Source organism: Prunus avium, chromosome 2 (genome assembly GCF_965620075.1).
Source record: "Prunus avium chromosome 2, drPruAviu1.hap1.1, whole genome shotgun sequence".
NCBI lineage: Eukaryota > Viridiplantae > Streptophyta > Magnoliopsida > Rosales > Rosaceae > Prunus > Prunus avium.
In genome coordinates, this window is record NC_142285.1 from 15827127 (window position 1) to 15850804 (window position 23678).

The window sequence follows — 23678 nt, forward strand, 5'->3', positions numbered from 1 at the left end:
TTTAGGACAAACACCATGTTCAAATGTTTACTTGGTTCCTTTGTGTTCTTCTTAAGCTTAATGGATTCAGATTCATAGCTTAGACTAAACACCTTAGCTAAGTTGTGTTTTCTGAGTACTTGATTAAAACCAAACACCATATGGATAATCATACATAAGAAAGAACGAACTCCAGAAATTGTAATCAACTTAGGTGATCGTTAACTTGTAGCTTGAAATTGGATTGTCATGTTGAAGTTGAACCCCTAGTGTTTGAGAACATTTCACAACATTCAATTTGCCAACAGAAACTAGGGAATTGCACACACAACATGCAATTGCATTCACAGTTTGCGAAAACCAACTTTCTGATTGTCAATTACAGGAATGCATTTTTAGCTTATTTTCGTAGGTCAACTTCTTAGCTTTGGTAACTTGTTATTTTGCATTCCCTTTTAGTAGTTTTCATTCCAACAAACTCACTCTTGCTTTAAATTCTGTTTTAGACTTAACTTCCTAACTTCTTGAATTTGGTAACCTAAGTACATAACTAATTTTAACTTCTCAGTCCTCGTGGGTACGACCTCGTACTTGTCTTGCTATACTACTGATTGGCACGTACACTTGCGACTTAACATAATTAAACAACAAGTTTTTGGCGCCGTTGCCGGGGACTGAACGAAAGTTCTTCCCTGGTTATGTGCCCAAGGTTACCCTATTCTTTTTAGTGTTTCTAATCAATCTAATTTTTTGTTTCAGGTAGTTTATGTCTAACAGGCCATTCCTTGAACAAGTGAAGTCTTCATTCCAACGTTCGAGATCTTTAAACGCTGGACCATCATTGCAACCCAATTGGGTGACCTCTGAAATTCAGAATCGTCTAGAAAGGGAGTTGTCAACTGCAAAAGAGCAAGCTCTTGCTACATTTACAAGTCTTGCTCTCCACACTGAACTTCCTGGTTCTTCACCTTCAAATTCGGAAGCAAGTTCAGACCAAGAAGAAGAAGAAATGATGGCTGCCATTGAGTTCATGGGAGAACTTGATATCCCAACAATTCCAGCATCTCCTTCAAGCATTTTGCTGCCCACTGTAGCTCGAAATTATGAGCTTAAATCTTCTCATCTTAATATGTTGCCTTCCTTTTATGGTTTACCTAATGAAGATCCATTAACTCATATAAAGGATATTTTTAATGTTGTGAGTTCTTTTCCCTTGACAGGTGTGACGGAAGATCAACTTCGAATGAGAGTGTTTCCATACACTTTAAAGGATAAGGCGAAGTATTGGTTGAATTCTTTGAAGCCTGGTTCACTCACTACATGGGCTGCCATTCAAAAGAAGTTCTTGGAGAAATACTTCTCCACACAAAAGACCGACATGCTTAGGGACAAGATCTTATTATTTGCACAGCAAGATGATGAATCGTTTTGTGAAGCATGGGAGAGATTCAATGGGCTGCTCAACCAATGTCCTCATCATGGGATTCCATTGAAGCTTCAAATGCGTATGTTTTATAAAGGACTAACCCCTTCTAGTCATAATATAGTCACCAATTTTGCAGGTGGTTCTTTTAAAACCAAAACTCCAGAAGAAACGTACGAACTCTTTGAGGAGATAGCAATGGAGACCCAACATACGGATACAAGAGGTAAACGTGTTATTAGTGGTTCTAATGATGCTTCTAGTGTGCAGATTTCAAAACTGGAACAAAAGCTAGATGCTCTTCTTGCATTAAACTCAAGAAGCCCTCCGAAGGAAGTGTGTAGCATTTGTGAAACTCATGACCATGCTACCACAGCTTGTCCACTTGGGGCTGGATATCCAGAATTTGTGCAAGAGCAAGCTAAGTTGGTAAATTCCTACAACCAAGGTCCAAGAAATGATCCATACTCTCAAAGTTATAATCCAGGTTGGAGGAATCATCCAAACTTTTCATGGAGAAATACCCAGAATCAAGCAAATCCCCCTTCATTCCAAAGGCCACAACAATCATCATCATCATTGGAGGATATAGTGAAGCAGATGGCAATCAACCAATCCAATTTTCAGCAAACCACACAAGCTGCCATCTCCAAATTGGAAGTCCAATTAGGCCAAATAGCTGCTGAAATAACTCAAAGAGAGCCTGGGAAATGGCCAAGCCAAACTGAGATCAACCCAAAGAACCATGAAGTCAAGGCCATTCATGTGCTCAGATCAGGTGAGATCATTGATAATCAAGTTGATTCTAATCTTTCAAATGATGTTGTGGTTGTAGGAAATGAAGATGAAGAGGAGGAGATCACAACTTCGGAAGGAGAACAGCCCAAAACATCCCAATCTGCTCCTAAGGCCAAATCAGATTCTCGGGAATCCAAACAATTCCAATTGCATAAAAGGGATGACAAATTCGTGCCACCACATCTTCAAAAAGATAGACACGTGGCACCCGCTCCATATGTTCCATCTATTCCATTTCCAGGGCGTCTTAAGAAAGCAAAGCAAGATAAGGCTTTTAAAGAGATTTATGATATTTTGAGTAAAGTTAATATGAATTTGCCTTTTCTTGATCTTATTGAACAGATTCCTGCATATGGAAAGTTCATCAAGAACTTGAAGACTCACAAGCTCAATTTTGCTCCAAATGAAGAAGTAAAGCTCGACATGAATGTAAGTGCTGTGTTGCAAAGGAAGCTTCCACCAAAATCAAAAGATCCTGGCAGCTTTGACATTCCAATTAACATTGGAGACAAGAAGGTTGGAAGAGCCATGTTGGACTTGGGAGCAGGCATCAATGTAATGCCATATTCAGTTTATCAAGAGCTTGGCTTAGAAGGGATGAAGAAGACTTCAATTCGTCTTGAACTAGCTGATCATTCTATCAAATATCCAAAAGGTATTGTAGAAGATATTCTAGTTCAAGTTAATACACTAATTCTCCCTGTTGATTTTGTAGTGATGGATATGGAGGACAATCCAAATGGAGATCGTGTTGATCCCATTCTTTTAGGACGACCATTCATAGCCACAACAAACACAATTATCAATATGAAAGATGGCACCCTCTCCATGACTGTGTTGGGTGAAACTGCTGAATTTAAAGTGTTTGATCCTCCATCTCAACCTTCTATCTCTCTTGATACTTGTTTTTCAATTGATGTTGTGAATGATGAAGTTTCTTCTAAGAGTTTGCAGAAACAGCCCACTGATGCTATAGAAGTTGTCATTGCACAAGCAGAGGAAGAACAAGTTGAACCAAAGTTCCAAGAAGTGGTAGCTGCCCTAGAAGTGTTCCATCCATTTCCACCAATTTCTGGGTTACCACTTGAGCCCCTTGATCCATGCTCTACGAAAGTGGAACCATCCAATGGCATGTTCAAAGTTACACCCCTTGCACACTTGAAGAAAAAGAAAAGGAAAAGGAAGAGGAGAAGAAGTTGGGTGAACTATCTTGAGACGATTGATCCGAAACCCCCCAACTCATCATAATCTGATTGCATAATGTCTTGCCAAGACATTAACTAAGGCGCTTCTTGGGAGGCAACCCATGTGTTCAAGAAGAAGCACGTTAGCGGTCGACCTAATCGCATCAGGGGGGGAGCATTTCAATCCTTTCTCTTTACTTGTTTTGTTTTTATTTTAGTCATTTTAAGTTTCTGTTTCTTTTTATAAATAAATAAATAAATTTATATAAAAAAAAAAGATTTGTTTTTTTTTTTTTTTTTTTTTTTTTTCATATAAGCTAACTCATTTTTTTTCATATAAGCTAACTCTTGGTAACCCCAGTGAGCACCTACGTCAACACAGTGTCTAGGAGTTCTTTAGGCGACACCTTCGGTGTCTAAGAAGTTTGGGTTTTAAGCGGGACCATTGTGACCCCTCCAACCTTCCCGGATCCCCTGGCTGTGTTTTCTGAGGCCCTTAACTGGTCATCCGTGAGTTGCTTATATATTTGTTTTTTTTTTTTTTTTTTTTTTTTTGGTTTTTTTCTTCTCTAAACCTTCTTCTTAACTTTTCCCTTTATCATTTGCTTGTTCTCAATCATCTTTTGTATGCTTTAACATTGAGGACAATGTTCAATTCAGGTCTGGGGGGAAGGTTTTTAATTTTAAATTTGTGTTTTCAATTTTCGTTCTCTTGTCACTAATTTTTTTTTTTTTAAGAATGTCATACAATCAATACTATGGAGCTGCTATTTGAAGTTTTCATATCAGAATTTTGCACTTCACAAAGCTTTTGCTCTTAGAATTCTGGTGGCTAAAGTACCATGCTCAAATTCTTGAAGGAAAATAGTGGAAACTACCCTAGTGAGCTATATCGAGCCTAATTGCTTTCTTGAGAGGGTTTAAAGTGTTCTATTTCTCATCCATACTTATTTTCTTCGATTCACTCTAATTGATCTCATCATTTCATTTTGATTGAATACTAAGGATGATTCTCTTTTGCAGATATCATATGCTTGCTCTCATTCATGAATGAACTCATTGAAGTGATGCTAGGCTATGTGTGTATAACCATTCTATGTGCTTTCTTTTCACCCTACCCATATGTGTGTTCCATTAGCCCTCTTGAAGCCAAACACTCAAAGTTTTTTTTCTTCTATCACCCTCATCATTTCCCTACCTTTGTATCTCAATCTGAGATACTTGACCTATTGTAGCCATACCCTATATCTTAGAAATATACCAAGGTGTGCCAAGATAAAGTTTAAAGCAAGGAAGTTGCTGCCGTGTACCTAAATGAAAATTGGTGTGAGTCTGTGCAATAAAGTTAAAGAAGTAGCAGATCAAATCAGCAAATAAGAAAGATAAAGAGAAAGTGTGTCGATTTGATCTAAGTGTGAAATATAAGGTCTATGCCAGGTGGTACCATGAAGTTTGCAGCCATGCCATTATAAATCAATGATACCTTGCAGATTAATGAAGCATGCAACCTTGGTGTGTTCTTAAGTTACTTGTTTTTCCTTCCAATTCTTCCATTTCCCCTAAACCTTAGCCTTTCATTACAACCTTGTGAAAGACCTAGCTGATCTTTGAGGATGTATTCATGTGTGATGGTAAGTATGTGTGTATCTCTATTCTTAGTATTTGATTCCTTTCATGAGATCTAACCCAATTTGTACTTCTATTTCTTACACTCACTTATGCTTTCTTGAGAGAATTAAACCATAGGTTCTGAGTGATTGAGTGTTTTCTGTGAGAATTAGAGTCAAAGCATATTCTCTATTCAAGGTTTGAGTGTGCTTGCTTTGAAACCGTGTGCCTTTGAGCTATAGCTTCCACTTGTACACACTGATTGATCACATATCTTCAGTTCAACGGCAGTTCGTTCCTAATTGGAGTGGTTGGTGTATTCCATACTTCAAGCGATTGGATTTCACTCAAAACTAACCAAATGACTCCTCCCACCCTATTATGATGTTGCCCAAGTTTTGGGCTCGATCCGAAATCAATAGGTGTGATAAATTGGACAATTCAAGTTCAACGGCAGTTCGTTCCTAATTGCAGTGGTTGGTGTATTCCATACTTCTAGCGATTGGATTTCACTCAAAACTCACCAAATGACTCCTCCCACCATATTATGATGTTGCCCAAGTTTTGGGCTCGATCCGAATTCAATAGGTCTTCCAAATTTGACAATTAGAGTTCAACGGCAGTTCGTTCCTAATTGGAGTGGTTGGTGTATTCCATACCTCTAGCGATTGGATTTCACTCAATACTAACCAAATGACTCCTCCAACCATATTATGATGTTGCCCAAGTTTTGGGCTCGATCCGAAATCAATAGGTGTGAGAAATTGGACAATTCAAGTTCAACGGCAGTTCGTTCCTAATTGGAGTGGTTGTTGTATTCCATACTTCTAGCGATTGGATTTCACTCAAAACTCACCAAACGACTCCTCTCACCAAATTATGATGTTGCCCAAGTTTTGGGCTCGATCCGAAATCAATAGGTGTGAGAAATTGGACAATTCAAGTTCAACGGCAGTTCGTTCCTAATTGCAGTGGTTGGTGTATTCCATACTTCTAGCGATTGGATTTCACTCAAAACTCACCAAATAACTCCTCCCGCCATATTATGATGTTGCCCAAGTTTTGGGCTCGATCCGAAATCAATAGGTGTGAGAAATTGGACAATTCAAGTTCAACGGCAGTTCGTTCCTAATTGGAGTGGTTGCTGTATTCCATACTTCTAGCAATTGGATTTCACTCAAAACTCACCAAATGACTCCTCCCACCATATTATGATGTTGCCCAAGTTTTGGGCTCGATCCGAAATCAATAGGTGATCCAAATTGGACAATTCAAGTTCAACGGCAGTTCGTTCCTAATTGGGGTGGTTGGTGTATTCCATACTTCTAGCGATTGGATTTCACTCAAAACTCACCAAATGACTCCTCCCACCATATTATGATGTTGCCCAAGTTTTGGGTTCGATCCGAAATCAATAGGTCTTCCAAATTGGACAATTCAAGTTCAACGGCAGTTCGTTCCTAGTTGGGGTGGTTGGTGTATTCCATACTTCTAGCGATTGGATTTCACTCAAAACTCACCAAATGACTCCTCCCACCATATTATGATGTTGCCCAAGTTTTGGGCTCGATCGGAAATCAATAGGTGTTCCAAATTGGACAATTCAAGTTCAACGGCAGTTCGTTCCTAATTGGAGTGGTTGGTGTATTCCATACTTCTAGCGATTGGATTTCACTCAAATCTCACCAAATGACTCCTCCCACCACATTATGATGTTGCCCAAGTTTTGGGCTCGATCCGAAATCAATAGGTGTGAGAAATTTGAAAATTCAAGTTCAACGCAGTTCGTTCCTAATTGGGGTGGTCGGTGTATTCGATACTTCTAGCGATTGGATTTCACTCAAAACTAACCAAATGACTCCTCCCACCATATTATGATGTTGCCCAAGTTTTGGGCTCGATCCGAAATCAATAGGTGTGAGAAATTGGACAATTCAAGTTCAACTGCAGTTCGTTCCTAATTGGAGTGGTTGGTGTATTCCACACTTCTAGCGATTGGATTTCACTCAAAACTCACCAAATGACTCCTCCCACCATATTATGATGTTGCCCAAGTTTTGGGCTCGATCCGAAATCAATTGGTGTGGGAAATTGGACAATTCAAGTTCAACGGCAGTTCGTTCCTAATTGGAGTGGTTGGTGTATTCCATACTTCTAGCGATTGGATTTCACGCAAAACTCACAAAATGACTCCTCCCACCATATTATGATGTTGCCCAAGTTTTGGGCTCGATCCGAAATCAATAGGTGTGAGAAATTGGACAATTCAAGTTCAACGGAAGTTCGTTCCTAATTGGAGTGGTTGGTGTATTCCATACTTCTTGCGATTGGATTTCACGAAAAACTCACAAAATGACTCCTCCCACCATATTATGATGTTGCCCAAGTTTTGGGCTCGATCGGAAATCAATAGGTGTTCCAAATTGGACAATTCAAGTTCAACGGCAGTTCGTTCCTAATTGGAGTGGTTGGTGTATTCCATACTTCTAGCGATTGGATTTCACTCAAATCTCACCAAATGACTCCTCCCACCACATTATGATGTTGCCCAAGTTTTGGGCTCGATCCGAAATCAATAGGTGTGAGAAATTTGAAAATTCAAGTTCAACGCAGTTCGTTCCTAATTGGGGTGGTTGGTGTATTCGATACTTCTAGCGATTGGATTTCACTCAAAACTAACCAAATGACTCCTCCCACCATATTATGATGTTGCCCAAGTTTTGGGCTCGATCCGAAATCAATAGGTGTGAGAAATTGGACAATTCAAGTTCAACTGCAGTTCGTTCCTAATTGGAGTGGTTGGTGTATTCCACACTTCTAGCGATTGGATTTCACTCAAAACTCCCCAATTGAGTCCTCCCACCATATTATGATGTTGCCCAAGTTTTGGGCTCGATCCGAAATCAATTGGTGTGGGAAATTGGACAATTCAAGTTCAACGGCAGTTCGTTCCTAATTGGAGTGGTTGGTGTATTCCATACTTCTAGCGATTGGATTTTACGCAAAACTCACAAAATGACTCCTCCCACCATATTATGATGTTGCCCAAGTTTTGGGCTCGATCCGAAAAAAATAGGTGTGAGAAATTGGACAATTCAAGTTCAACTGCAGTTCGTTCCTAATTGGAGTGGTTGGTGTATTCCACACTTCTAGCGATTGGATTTCACTCAAAACTCACCAAATGACTCCTCCCACCATATTATGATGTTGCCCAAGTTTTGTTCTCGATCCGAAATCAATAGGTGTTCCAAATTGGACAATTCACGTTCAACGGCAGTTCGTTCCTAATTGCAGTGGTTGGTGTATTCCATATTTCTAGCGATTGGATTTTACTCAAAACTCACCAATTGACTCCAACCACCATATAATGAGGTTGCCCAAGTTTTGGGCTCGATCCGAAATCAATAGGTGTGAGAAATTGGACAATTCAAGTTCAACTGCAGTTCGTTCCTAATTGGAGTGGTTGGTGTATTCTATACTTCTTGCGATTGGATTTCACTCAAAACTCACCAAATGACTCCTCCCACCTTATTATGATGTTGCCCAAGTTTTGGGCTCGATCCGAAATCAATAGGTGTGAGAAATTGGACAATTCAAGTTCAACGGCAGTTCGTTCCTAATTGGAGTGGTTGGTGTATTCCATACTTCTAGCGATTGGATTTCACTCAAAACTCACAAAATGACTCCTCCCACCATATTATGATGTTGCCCAAGTTTTGGGCTCGATCCGAAATCAATAGGTGTGAGAAATTGGACAATTCAAGTTCAACGGCAGTTCGTTCCTAATTGGAGTGGTTGGTGTATTCTATACTTCTTGCGATTGGATTTCACTCAAAACTCACCAAATGACTCCTCCCACCTTATTATGATGTTGCCCAAGTTTTGGGCTCGATCCGAAATCAATAGGTGTGAGAAATTGGACAATTCAAGTTCAACGGCAGTTTGTTCCTAATTGGAGTGGTTGGTGTATTCCATACTTCTAGCGATTGGATTTCACTCAAAACTCACAAAATGACTCCTCCCACCATATTATGATGTTGCCCAAGTTTTGGGCTCGATCCGAAATCAATAGGTGTGAGAAATTGGACAATTCAAGTTCAACGGAAGTTCGTTCCTAATTGGAGTGGTTGGTGTATTCTATACTTCTTGCGATTGGATTTCACTCAAAACTCACCAAATGACTCCTCCCACCTTATTATGATGTTGCCCAAGTTTTGGGCTCGATCCGAAATCAATAGGTGTGAGAAATTGGACAATTCAAGTTCAACGGCAGTTCGTTCCTAATTGGGGTGGTTGGTGTATTCCATACTTCTAGCGATTGGATTTCGCTCAAAACTAACCAAATGACTCCTCCCGCCATATTATGATGTTGCCCAAGTTTTTGGCTCGATCCGAAATCAATAGGTGTGAGAAATTGGACAATTCAAGTTCAACGGCAGTTCGTTCCTAGTTGGAGTGGTTGGTGTATTCCACACTTCTAGCAATTGGATTTCACTCAAAACTCACCATATGACTCCTCCCACCATATTACGATGTTGCCCAAGTTTTGGGCTCGATCCGAAATCAATTGGTGTTCCAAATTGGACAATTCAAGTTCAACGGCAGTTCGTTCCTAATTGCAGTGGTTGGTGTATTCCATATTTCTAGCGATTGGATTTTACTCAAAACTCACCAATTGACTCCAACCACCATATTATGCTGTTGCCCAAGTTTTGGGCTCGATCCGAAATCAATAGTTGTGAGAAATTGTACAATTCAAGTTCAACGGCAGTTCGTTCCTAATTGGAGTGGTTGGTGTATTCCATACTTCTAGCGATTGGATTTCACTCAAAACTCACCAAATGACTCCTCCCACCATATTATGATATTGCCCAAGTTAGGGGCTCGATCCGAAATCAATAGGTGTGAGAAATTTTACAATTGAAGTTCAACGGCAGTTCGTTCCTAATTGGAGTGGTTGCTGTATTCCATACTTCTAGCGATTGGATTTCACTCAAAACGCACCAAATGACTCCTCCCACCATATTATGATGTTGCCCAAGTTTTGGGCTCGATACGAAATCAATAGGTGTTCCAAATTGGACAATTCAAGTTCAACGGCAGTTCGTTCCTAATTGGGGTGGTTGGTGTATTCCATACTTCTAGCGATTGGATTTCGCTCAAAACTAACCAAATGACTCCTCCCGCCATATTATGATGTTGCCCAAGTTTTTGGATCGATCCGAAATCAATAGGTGTGAGAAATTGGACAATTCAAGTTCAACGGCAGTTCGTTCCTAGTTGGAGTGGTTGGTGTATTCCATACTTCTTGCGATTGGATTTCACTCAAAACTCACCAAATGATTCCTCCAACCATATTATGATGTTACCCAAGTTTGGGGCTCGATCCAAAATCAATAGGTGTGAGAAATTGGACAATTCAAGTTCAACGGAATTTCGTTCCTTATTGGAGTGGTTGGTGTATTCCATACTTCTAGCGATTGGATTTCACTCAAAACTCACCAATTGACTCCTCCGACCATATTATGTTGTTGCCCAAGTTTGGGGTTCGATCCGAAATCAATAGGTGTTCCAAATTGGACAATTCAAGTTCAACGGCAGTTCGTTCCTAATTGGAGTGGTTGGTGTATTCCACACTTCTAGCGATTGGATTTCACTCAAAACTCACCAAATGACAACTCCCACCATATTATGATGTTGCCCAAGTTTTGGGCTCGATCCGAAATCAATAGGTGTTCAAAATTGGACAATTCATGTTCTGCGGCAGTTCGTTCCTAATTGGAGTGGTTGGTGTATTCCATGCTTCTAGCGATTGGATTTCACTCAAAACTAACCAAATGACTCCTCCCACCATATTATGATGTTGCCGAAGTTTTGGGCTCGATCCGAAATCAATAGGTATGAGAAATTGGACAATTCAAGTTCAACGGCAGTTCGTTCCTAATTGGAGTGGTTGGTGTATTCCATACTTCTAGCGATTGGATTTCACTAAAAACTCACCAAATGACTCCTCCCACCATATTATGATGTTGCCCAAGTTTTGGGCTCGATCCGAAATCAATAGGTATGAGAAATTGGACAATTCAAGTTCAACGGCAGTTCGTTCCTAATTGGAGTCGTTGGTGTATTCCATACTTCTAGCGATTGGATTTAACTCAAAACTAACCAAATGAATCCTCCCACCATATTATGATGTTGCCCAAGTTTTGGACTCGATCCGAAATCGATAGGTCTTCCAAATTTGACAATTAGAGTTCAACGGCAGTTCGTTCCCAATTGGAGTGGTTGGCGTATTCCATACTTCTAGCGATTGGATTTCACTCAAAACTAACCAAATGACTCCTCCCGCCATATTATGATGTTGCCCAAGTTTTGGGCTCGATCCGAAATCAATAGGTGTGAGAAATTGGACAATTCAAGTTCAACGGCAGTTCGTTCCTAATTGGAGTGGTTGGTGTATTCCACTCTTCTAGCGATTGGATTTCACTCAAAACTCACCAAATGACTCCTTCCAACATATTATGATGTTGCCCAAGTTTTGGGCTCGATCCGAAATCAATAGGTGTGAGAAACTGGACAATTCAAGTTCAACGGCAGTTCGCTCCTAATTGGAATGGTTGGTGTCTTCCATACTTCTAGTGAATGGATTTCACTCAAAACTCACCAAATGACTCCTCCCACCATATTATGATGTTGCCCAAGTTTTGGGCTCGATCCGAAATCAATAGGTGTGAGAAATTGGACAATTCAAGTTCAACGGCAGTTCGCTGCTAATTGGAATGGTTGGTGTATTCCATACTTCAATCGATTGGATTGCACTCAAACCTAACCAAATGACTCCTCCCACCATATTATGATGTTGCCCAAGTTTTGGGCTCGATCCGAAATCAATAGGTGTGAGAAATTGGACAATTCAAGTTGAACGGAAGTTCGTTCCCAATTGGAGTGGTTGGTGTATTCCATACTTCTAGCGGTTGGAGTTCACTCAAAACCAAACAAATGATTCCGCCCACCATATTATGATGTTGCCCATGTTTTGCGCTCGATCCGAAATCAATAGGTGTGAGAAATTGGACAATTCAAGTTCAACGGCAGTTCGTTCCTAACTGGAGTGGTTGGTGTATTCCACACTACTAGCGATTGGATTTCACTTAAAACTCCCGAAATGACTCCTCCCACCATATTATGATGTTGCCCAAGTTTTGGGCTCGATCCGAAATCAATAGGTGTGAGAAATTAGACAATTCAAGTTCAACGGCAGTTCGTTCCCAATTGGAGTGGTTGGTGTATTCCATACTTCTAGCGATTGGAGTTCACTCAAAACCAACCAAATGAGTCCTCCCACCATATTATGATGTTGCCCATGTTTTGCGCTCGATCCGAAATCAATAGGTGTGAGAAATTGGACAATTCAAGTTCAACGGCAGTTCGTTCCTAATTGGAGTTGTTGGTGTATTCCACACTTCTAGCGATTGGATTTCACTCAAAACTCCCCAAATGACTCCTCACACCATATATTATGATGTTGCCCAAGTTTTGGGGTCGATCCGAAATCAATAGGTGTGAGAAATTGGAAAATTCAAGTTCAACGGCAGTTCGTTCCTAATTGGAGTGGTTGGTGTATTCCATACTTCTAGCGATTGGATTTCACTCAAAACCAACCAAATAATTCCTCCCACCATATTATGATGTTGCCCAAGTTTTGGGCTCGATCCGAAATCAATAGTTGTGAGAAATTGGAGAATTCAATTTCAACGGCAGTTCGTTCCTAATTGGAGTGGTTGGTGTATTCCATACTTCTAGCGATTGGATTTCACTCAAAACTCACCAAATGACTCCTCCCACCATATTATGATGTTGCCCAAGTTTTGGGGTCGATCCGAAATCAATAGGTGTTCCAAATTGGACAATTCAAGTTCAACGGCAGTTCGTTCCTAATTGGAGTGGTTGGTGTATTCCATACTTCTAGCGATTGGATTTCACTCAAAACTCACCAAATGACTCCTGCCACCATATTATGATGTTGCCCAAGTTTTGGGCTCGATGCGAAATCAATAGGTGTCAGAAATTGGAAAATTCAAGTTCAACGGCAGTTCGTTCCAAATTGGAGTTGTTGGTGTATTCCACACTTCTAGCGATTGGATTTCACTCAAAACTCCCCAAATGACTCCTCCCACCATATTATGATGTTGCCCAAGCTTTGGGCTCGATCCGAAATCAATAGGTGTGAGAAATTGGAAAATTCAAGTTCAACGGCAGTTCGTTCCTAATTGGAGTGGTTGGTGTATTTCATACTTCTAGTGATTGGATTTCACTCAAAACTCACCAAATGACTCCTCCCACCATATTATGATGTTGCCCAAGTTTTGGGCTCGATCCGAAATCAATAGGTGTGAGAAATTGGACAATTCAAGTTCAACGGCAGTTCGTTTCTAATTGGAGTGGTTGGTGTATTCCATACTTCTAGCGATTGGATTTCACTCAAAACTCACCAAATGACTCCTCCCACCATATTACGTTGTTGCCCAAGTTTGGGGCTCGATCCGAAATCAATATGTGTTCCAAATTGGACAATTCAAGTTCAACGGCAGTTCGTTCCTAATTGGAGGGGTTGGTGTATTCCATACTTCTAGCGATTGGATTTCACTCAAAACTCACCAAATTACTCCTCCCACCATTTATGATGTTGCCCAAGTTTTGGGCTCGAACCGTAATAAATAGGTGTTCGAAATTGGACAATTCAAGTTCAACGGCAGTTCGTTCCTAATTGGAGTGGTTGGTGTATTCCATACTTCTAGCGATTGGATTTCACTAAAAACTCACCAAATGACTCCTCCCACCATATCATGTTGTTGCCCAAGTTTGGGGCTCGATCCGAAATCAATAGGTGTTCCAAATTGGACAATTCAAGTTCAACGGCAGTTCGTTCCTAATTGGAGTGGTTGGTGTATTCCATACTTCTAGCGATTGGATTTCACTCAAAACTCACCAAATGACTCCTCCCACCATATTATGATGTTGCCCAAGTTTTGGGCTCGATCCGAAATCAATAGGTGTGAGAAATTGGAAAATTCAAGTTCAACGGCAGTTCGTTCCTAATTGGAGTGGTTGGTGTATTCCATACTTCTGGCGATTGGAGTTCACTCAAAACCAACCAAATGATTCCTCCCACCATATTATGATGTTGCCCAAGTTTTGGGCTCGATCCGAAATCAATAGGTGTGAGAAATTGGAGAATTCAAGTTCAACGGCAGTTCGTTCCTAATTGGAGTGGTTGGTGTATTCCATACTTCTAGCGATTGGATTTCACTCAAAACTCCCCAAATGACTCCTCCCACCATATTATGATGTTGCCCAAGTTTTGGGGTCGATCCGAAATCAATAGGTGTTCCAAATTGGACAATTCAAGTTCAACGGCAGTTCGTTCCTAATTGGAGTGGTTGGTGTATTCGATACTTCTAGCGATTGGATTTCACTCAAAACTCACCAAATGACTCCTCCCACCATATTAGGATGTTGCCCAAGTTTTGGGCTCGATGCGAAATCAATAGGTGTCAGAAATTGGAAAATTCAAGTTCAACGGCAGTTCGTTCCAAATTGGAGTTGTTGGTGTATTCCACACTTCTAGCGATTGGATTTCACTCAAAACTCCCCAAATGACTCCTCCCACCATATTATGATGTTGCCCAAGTTTTGGGCTCGATCCGAAATCAATAGGTGTGAGAAATTGGAAAATTCAAGTTCAACGGCAGTTCGTTCCTAATTGGAGTGGTTGGTGTATTCCATACTTCTAGCGATTGGATTTCACTCAAAACTCACCAAATGACTCCTCCCACCATATTATGATGTTGCCCAAGTTTTGGGCTCGATGCGAAATCAATAGGTGTCATAAATTGGACAATTCAAGTTGAACGGAAGTTCGTTCCTAATTGGAGTGGTTGGTGTATTCCATACTTCTAGCGATTGGATTTCACTCAAAACTCACCAAATAACTCCTCCCACCATATTATGATGTTGCCCAAGTTTTGGGCTCGATCCGAAATCAATACGTGTTCCAAATTGGACAATTCAAGTTCAACGGAAGTTCGTTCCTAATTGGAGTGGTTGGTGTATTCCACACTTCTAGCGATTGGATTTCACTCAAAACTCACCAAATGACTCCTCCCACCATATTATGATGTTGCCCAAGTTTGGGGCTCGATCCGAAATCAATAGGTGTGAGAAATTGGACAATTCAAATTCAACGGCAGTTCGTTCCTAATTGGAGTGGTTGGTGTATTCCATACTTCTAGCGATTGGATTTCACTCAAAACTCACCAAATGACTCCTCCCACCATATTATGATGTTGCCCAAGTTTTGGGGTCGATCCAAAATCAATAGGTGTTCCAAATTGGACAATTCAAGTTCAACGGCAGTTCATTCCTAATTGGAGTGGTTGGTGTATTCCATATTTCTAGCGATTGCATTTCACTCAAAACTAACGAAATGATTCCTCCCACCATATTATGATGTTGCGCAAGTTTTGGGCTCGAACCGAAATCAATAGGTGTGAGAAATTGGACAATACAAGTTCAACGGCAGTTCGTTCCTAATTGGAGTGGTTGGTGTATTCCACACTTCTAGCGATTGGATTTCTCTTAAAACTCCCGAAATGACTCCTCCCACCCTATTATGATGTTGCCCAAGTTTTGGGCTCGATCCGAAATCAATAGGTGTTCCAAATTGAACAATTCAAGTTCAACGGCAGTTCGTTCCTAATTGGAGTGGTAGGTGTATTCCATACTTCTAGCGATTGGATTTCACTCAAAACTCACCAAATGACTCCTCCCACCATATTAGGATGTTGCCCAAGTTTTGGACTCGATCCGAAATCAATAGGTCTTCCAAATTTGACAATTAGAGTTCAACGGCGGTTCGTTCCTAATTGGAGTGGTTGGTGTATTCCATACTTCAAGCGATTGGATTTCACTCAAACCTAACCAAATGACTCCTCCCATCATATTATGATGTGGCCCAAGTTTTGGGCTCGATCCGAAATCAATAGGTGTGAGAAATTGGAAAATTCAAGTTCAACGGCAGTTCGTTCCTAATTGGAGTGGTTGGTGTATTCCATACTTCTAGCGATTGGATTTCACTCCAAACTCACCAAATGACTCCTCCCACCGTATTATGATGTTGCCCAAGTTTTGGGCTCGATGCGAAATCAATAGGTGTCAGAAATTGGACAATTCAAGTTGAACGGAAGTTCGTTCCTAATTGGAGTGGTTGGTGTATTCCATACTTCTAGCGATTGGATTTCACTCAAAACTTTCCAAATGAAACTTCCCACCATATTATGATGTTTCCCAAGTTTTGGGCTCGATCAGAAATCAATAGGTGTGAGAAATTGGACAATTCAAGTTCAACGGCAGTTCGTTCCTAATTGGAGTGGTTGGTGTATTCCACACTTCTAGCGATTGGATTTCACTTAAAACTCCCGAAATGACTCCTCCCACCATATTATGATGTTGCCCAAGTTTTGGGGTCGATCCGAAATCAATAGGTGTTCCAAATTGGACAATTCAAGTTCAACGGCAGTTCGTTCCTAATTGGAGTGGTTGGTGTATTCCATACTTCTAAAGATTGGATTTCACTCAAAACTCTCCAAATGCCTCCTCCCACCATATTATGATGTTGCCCAAGTTTTGGGCTCGATCCGAAATCAATAGGTGTTCGAAATTGGACAATTCAAGTTCAACGGCAGTTCGTTCCTAATTGGAGTGGTTGGTGTATTCCATACTTCTAGCGATTGGATTTCATTCAAAACTCGCCAAATGACTCCTCCCACCATATTATGATGTTGCCCAAGTTTGGGGCTCGATCCGAAATCATCAGGTGTGAGAAATTGGACAATTCAACTTCAACGGCAGTCCGTTCCTAATTGGAGTGGTTGGTGTATTCCATACTTCTAGCGATTGGATTTCACTCAAAACTCACCAAATGACTCCTCCCACCATATTATGATGTTGCCCAAGTTTTGGGGTCGATCCGAAATCAATAGGTCTTCCAAATTTGACAACTAGAGTTCAACGGCAGTTCGTTCCGAATTGGACTGGTTGGTGTATTCCATAATTCTAGCGATTGGATTTAACTCAAAACTAACCAAACGACTCCTCCCACCATATTCTGATGTTGCCCTAGTTTTGGGTTCGATCCGAAATCAATAGGTGTGAGAAATTGGACAATTCAAGTTCAACGGCAGTTCGTTCCTAATTGGAGTGGTTCCTATATTCCAGACTTCTAGCTATTGGATTTCACTCAAAACTCACCAATTGACTCCTCCCACCATATTATGATGTTGCCCAAGTTTTGGGCTTGATCCGAAATCAATAGGAGTGAGAAATTGGACAATTCAAATTCAACGGCAGTTCGTTCCTAGTTGGAGTGGTTGGTGTATTCCATACTTCTAGCGATTGGATTTCTCCCAAAACTCACCAAATGACTCCTCCCACCATGTTATGATGTTGCCCAAGTTTGCGGCTCGGTCCGAAATCAGTAGGTGTGAGAAATTGGACAATTCAAGTGCAACGGCAGTTCGTTCCTAATTGGAGTGGTTAGTGTATTCCATACTTCTAGGGATTGGATTTCACTCAAAACTCACCAAATGAATCCTCCCACCATATTATGATGTTGCCCAAGTTTTGGGCTCGATCCGAAATCAATAGGTGTGCGAAATTGGACAATTCAAGTTCAACGGCAGTTCGTTCCTAATTGGTGTGGTTGGTGTATTCCACACTTCTAGCGATTGGATTTCACTCAAAACTCACCAAATGACTCCTCCCACCATATTATGATGGTGCCCAAGTTTTGGGCTCGATCAGAAATCAATACGTGTGAGAAATTGGACAATTCAATTTCAACGACAGTTCGTTCCTAATTGGAGTGGTTGGTGTATTCCATACTTCTAGCCATTGGATTTCACTCAAAACTCACCAAATGACTCCTCCCACCATATTATGGTGTTGCCCAAGTTTTGGGCTCGATCCGAAATCAATAGGTGTTCCAAATTGGACAATTCAAGTTCAACGGCAGTTCGTTCCCAATTGGGGTGGTTGGTGTATTCCATACTTCTAGCGATTGGATTTCACTCAAAACACACCAAATGAATAATCCCACCATATTATGATGTTGCCCAAGTTTTGGGCTCGATCCGAAATCAATAGGTGTGGGAAATTGGACAATTCAAGTTCAACGGCAGTTCGTTCCTAATTGGAGTGGTTGGTGTATTCCATACTTCTAGCGATTGGATTTCACTCAAAACTCACCAAATGACTCCTCCCACCATATTATGATGTTGCCCAAGTTTTGGGCTCGATCCGAAATCAATTGGTGTTCCAATTTGGACAATTCAAGTTCAACGGCAGTTCGTTCCAAATTGGAGTGGTTGGTGTATTCCATACTTCTAGCGATTGGATTTCACTCAAATCACACCAAATGACTCCTCCCACCATATTATGATGTTGCCCTAGTTTTTCGCTCGATCCGAAATCAATAGGTGTGAGAAATTGGACAATTCAAGTTCAACGGCAGTTCGTTCCTAATTGGAGTGGTTGGTGTATTCCACACTTCTTGCGATTGGATTTCACTCAAAACTCACCAAACGACTTCTCCCACCATATTATGATGTTGCCCAAGTTTTGGGCTCCATCCGAAATCAATAGGTGTTCCAAATTGGACAATTCAAGTTCAACGGTAGTTCGTTCCTAATTGGAGTGGTTGGTGTATTCCATACTTCTAGCGATTGGATTTCACTCAAAACTCACCAAATGACTCCTTCCACCATATTATGATGTTGCCCAAGTTTGGGGCTCGATCCGAAATCAATAGGTGTGAGAAATTGGACAATACAAGTTCAACGGCAGTTCGTTCCTAATTGGAGTGGTTGGTGTATTCCACACTTCTAGCGTTTGGATTTCACTGAAACCGCCCCAAATGACTCCTCCCACCATATTATCATGTTGCCCAAGTTTTGGGCTCGATCCGAAATCAATTGGTGTGAGAAATTGGACAATTCAAGTTCAACGGCAGTTCGTTCCTAAATTGTGTGGTTGGTGTATTCGATACTTCTAGCGATTGGATTTCACTCAAAACTCAACAAATGACTACTCCCACCATATAATGATGTTGCCCAGGTTTTGGGCTCGATCAGAAATCAATACGTGTGAGAAATTGGACAATTCAATTTCAACGGCAGTTCGTTCCTAATTGGAATGGTTGGTGTATTCCATACTTCTAGCGATTGGATTTCACTCAAAACTCACCAAATGACTCCTCCAACCATATTATGATGTTGCCCAAGTCCTGGGCTCGATCCGAAGTCAATAGGTGTTCCAAATTGGACAATTCAAGTTCAACGGCAGTTCGTTCCTAATTGGAGTGGTTGGTGTATTCCATACTTCTAGTGTTTGGATTTCACTCAAAACTCACCAAATGACTCCTCCCACCATATTATGATCATGCCCAAGTTTTGGACTCGATCCGAAATCAATAGGTGTTCCAAATTGGACCAGTCAAGTTCAACGGCAGTTCGTTCCTAATGGGAGTGGTTGGTGTATTCCATACTTCTAGCGATTGGATTTCACTGAAACCTCCCCGAATGACTCCTCCCACCATATTATGATGTTGCCCAAGTTTTGGGCTCGATCCGAAATCAATTGGTGTGAGAAATTGGACAATTCAAGTTCAACGGCAGTTCGTTCCTAATTGGAGTGGTTGGTGTATTCCATACTTCTAGCGATTGGATTTCACTCAAAACTCACCGAATGACTCCTCCCACCATATTATGATGTTGCCCAAGTTTTGGGCTCGATCAGAAATCAGTACGTGTGAGAAATTGGACAATTCAATTTCAACGGCAGTTCGTTCCTAATTGGAGTGGTTGGTGTATTCCACACTTCTAGCGATTGGATTTCACTCAAAACTCACCAAATGACTCCTCCCACCATATTATGATGTTGCCCTAGTTTTGGGCTCGATCCGAAATCAATAGGTGTTCCAAATTGGACAATTCAAGTTCAACGGCAGTTCGTTCCCGATTGGAGGGGTTGGTGTATTCCATACTTCTAGCGATTGGATTTCACTCAAAACTCACCAAATGACTCCTCCCACCATATTATGATGGTGCCCAAGTTTTGGGCTCGATCAGAAATCAATACGTGTGAGAAATTGGACAATTCAATTTCAATGGCAGTTCGTTCCTAATTGGAGTGGTTGGTGTATTCCATACTTCTAGCGATTGGATTTCACTCAAACCTCACCAAATGACTCCTCCCACCATATTATGATGTTGCCCTAGTTTTGGGCTGGATCCGAAATCAATAGGTGTTCCAAATTGGACAATTCAAGTTCAACGGCAGTTCGTTCCTAATTGGAGTGGTTGGTGTATTCCATACTTCTAGCGATTGGATTTCACTCAAAACTCACCAAATGAATCCTCCCACCATATTACGATGTTGCCCAAGTTTTGGGCTCGATCCGAAATCAATAGGTGTGGGAAATTGGACAATTCAAGTTCAACGGCAATTCGTTCCTAATTGGAGTGGTTGGTGTATTCCATACTTCTAGCGATTCGATTCCACTCAAAACTCACCAAATGACTCCTCCCACCATATTATGATTTTGCCCAAGTTTTGGGCTCGATCCGAAATGAATAGGTATGGGAAATTGGAGAATTCAAGTTCGACGGCAGTTCGTTCCTAATTGGAGTGGTTGGTGTATTCCATACTGATAAGTTCATAATTTCACACATTTGCATGCCTTCGTTACTTAGTAATTTTGTTTAGTTTCTCTTTATTTCAAGTCACTTACCTATGTTTGTGTGTTCTATAGGTTGAAGGCAGCAAGAGATTGCTTTTGAAGCAAAATGGTGCAAAACGTGCAAAAACTGGATATTGAGTTAGAAGTTCATTTCGGACTTATCTTCTTCATCCGAGCTTGGATTGGGCCAATACTTGTGTGGTTGGATCAGAGACATTCTGAACTTCAAAATGGATATCTTAAAGTCATATTTGGATTCAGCCAAACCCAATCCGTGAGCCCATCAAAATACACATCATGCTGACATGAGGATGAGCTGATGGATGCTTGGTCATGGTGAGCTAGGCATGAGCTATTGGTTTCTGGATGGATGCTTGATCATGCTGACATGAAGATGACCTATGGCTGCTGGTGGGATTTTTTAGTGCAGCAACCAATTCTGATTATCTAAATACAAGTGTTGTATGCATTAGTCATATTCAATTCAGAATTCCCCTTTCCTTCTCCCTATAAATACCACTTCCATTCCACATCCCAGACACAATTCACTTCATCCATTACTTCCATACACACATTCAGATTCACCACAAAGAGAGAGAGAGAGCTAGCTGCAAAGGAGGGAGAGCTGGGAGCTGTCCTGGAAACTACCTTGCTGCCACCAGCTAGTTCTTCTATTCTCTTTATTCTACCTATGTATTTCTTATCTTCTGTATTCATAATTATGTTTAACTAATCCATTTTGTTAGGGCTTAGGATGAAGCCCTAGTCATGAATATTCAATGTTATGGATGATTTCATAGTTAATTGATTTCCTTGCTTTCATTATCAAGTTGTTAATCTCCAGCTTATTATGTGCTTGATGTATGTTTTCTTGGAGTAGCTAACTAGGATTTTATGCATCTAGCACAGGTTGGGAAGGGGTTTAGATTCACCAATTCTACTCTCCTTTCACAAGCAACACATGAATGGCCTAAGAATCATTCAAGGGGTTAATAACCATAGGTTGACTAGGACAGATACCATGTTCTAGGACTTGTGTGATTATCATATTCTCAAGGAACTTAATGACTCTTATATGCTTTATTCTAAGTAGATACCATGCTTAGGTTGCATATTAGAGATCACGTGTTGTGTAGATACCATGCACAATTACATGCCTTAGGAGAATCATGCATCCTGCACCTAGATACCATAGGCTTGTATGCGATAATCTATTGTTAATGAAGCTTGAGTCAATTTCTATGCATTCATAACTTGGATAGGAAGACTAGTGGTAGATTCCAAGGCTCTAACACTTCTCAATCATTGTTTCACAACTTGTTCATTGCTGCCATTGTTTACTTCCAGCACTTCCATTTCATTCTCTTGTTTTCATTTAAACAACAAAAACCCCCCATTCGAGTGCGTGTGTGGTGCTAGGATTCTGTCCTAGACCTTGCCAATTGTTAGTTAGTTTGTTTCTTTGTTTTCAGTTTTTCCATCATTCTAAGTAGTTTAACTTGCAACCAAGTTACCATTCTCCGTGGGATCGACCTCGTATTTCATAAGCTATACTATAAATGGTTCGTGCACTTGCGAGAATTGAAGTTTCTATTTTTAATAACTCATTTTAGTTGTTAGGAATAGGCTCAACAAGTTTTTGGCGCCGTTGCCGGGGAACCGGTAACGATGGTGCTATAGTTAGATTACTTTGAGTGTTTTTGTTTTTGTTTTCGTTGGTTTTTATTTCTGTATTCTGTTTTTCTTTTTAGTTGTTATCTCCATTTGAAGGCACTAATTGGTTTCTTGTGTGTGCATATATGTCCGAATCTGATTCTGAGCCAATTTCACCAGGAACTTTTGCTGTACGTGTTGGTTTGAGGAGGAATTATAGTTCTTTAAGTGCTGAATCTGAGAGCTACGAATCTGAAGGTTCAAGCATGATGGCAGAGATTCCAAACAACAACAATAATGATGAAGGAGGTGGTGCGCTTGTTGTCCAACCTAGGAAACCCCTGCGTGAATTTTCCATCCCCAAAGTCACTGATCAACCTTCGTGCATCGTCTATCCTCAACTCACAATTGACAGGTTTGAGCTTAGAAGTGGTATGATTCATCTTCTTCCAACTTATTATGGTAATACCACTGAGGATCCTTACATGCATGTTAAGCAATTCTTTGAAATATGTGCTACAATCAAAATTCAAGGACTTGATGATGAGCAGATTAAGATGAGGCTATTCCCATTCAGTTTAAAAGATAAGGCTAAGTCATGGTTATACTCTTTGCCTAATGCTTCAATTCGTACTTGGGATGAGCTTTCTAATAAGTTTTTGCAGAAATTCTTTCCAGCTCAAAAGACTAACAAGATTAGAAAGGAAATTCTTGGTTTCACACAAAGAGAAGGAGAAGCTTTTCATGAATGCTGGGAGAGGTACAAGGAGATGATGAGTTCTTGCCCACACCACAATATAGAGAGTTGGATGCAAATGCAATCTTTCTATGAAGGTTTGCTTGATTCCGAAAGGATGATGGTAGATGCAACAAGTGGAGAAGGACTGATGAACAAAACAGCAGATGAGGCTTTTACTCTCTTTGAATCTTTGAGTACCAACTCTCAACAATGGAGCTACAATAAAGGAAGAGGAGCTCCTATGAAAGCTGTGGTATCTGAGGTAAGTACTAATAATGAGATTAATGCAAAACTTGATGTTATGTGTTCTTTGCTTCAACAGGCAGTGACTGGCCCTCTAGGAAGCAAAGAGGAAGTTCAAGACCAATCTTTTGCAAAGCACATGCTAGAGCAAGCAAATGCCCTTCAAGGAAGGAATCCTCAGAATGATCCTTACTCAAACACATACAATCCGGGGTGGAGAAATCATCCTAATTTCAGGTGGAGCAATAATTCAAA

The 23678-nt window shown here is 40.7% G+C and overlaps 1 protein-coding gene and 2 non-coding genes across 3 annotated transcripts; 1 reads left to right on the forward strand and 2 right to left on the reverse strand.

The window, feature by feature from the left end:
- Window positions 1-1357: 1357 nt before the first annotated feature.
- Window positions 1358-1464, reverse strand: LOC148296557 (small nucleolar RNA R71). The gene has a single exon (XR_015834274.1). It is a non-coding gene; the product is annotated as a small nucleolar RNA R71 (small nucleolar RNA).
- Window positions 1465-2002: 538 nt separating this feature from the next.
- On the forward strand, window positions 2003-3448 carry LOC148296558 (uncharacterized). The gene has a single exon (XM_088248563.1). The coding sequence runs from the start codon at window positions 2003-2005 to the stop codon at window positions 3446-3448; it is 1446 nt and encodes a 481-aa protein (XP_088104689.1).
- Window positions 3449-23133: 19685 nt separating this feature from the next.
- On the reverse strand, window positions 23134-23240 carry LOC148296559 (small nucleolar RNA R71). Its single transcript, XR_015834203.1, has one exon. It is a non-coding gene; the product is annotated as a small nucleolar RNA R71 (small nucleolar RNA).
- Between the last annotated feature and the right edge of the window lie 438 nt (window positions 23241-23678).

Bases quoted from the DNA above. Each gene is read 5' to 3' on its own strand.
- LOC148296558 (XM_088248563.1), top strand. From the start codon at position 2,003: ATGGCAATCAACCAATCCAATTTTCAGCAAACCACACAAGCTGCCATC.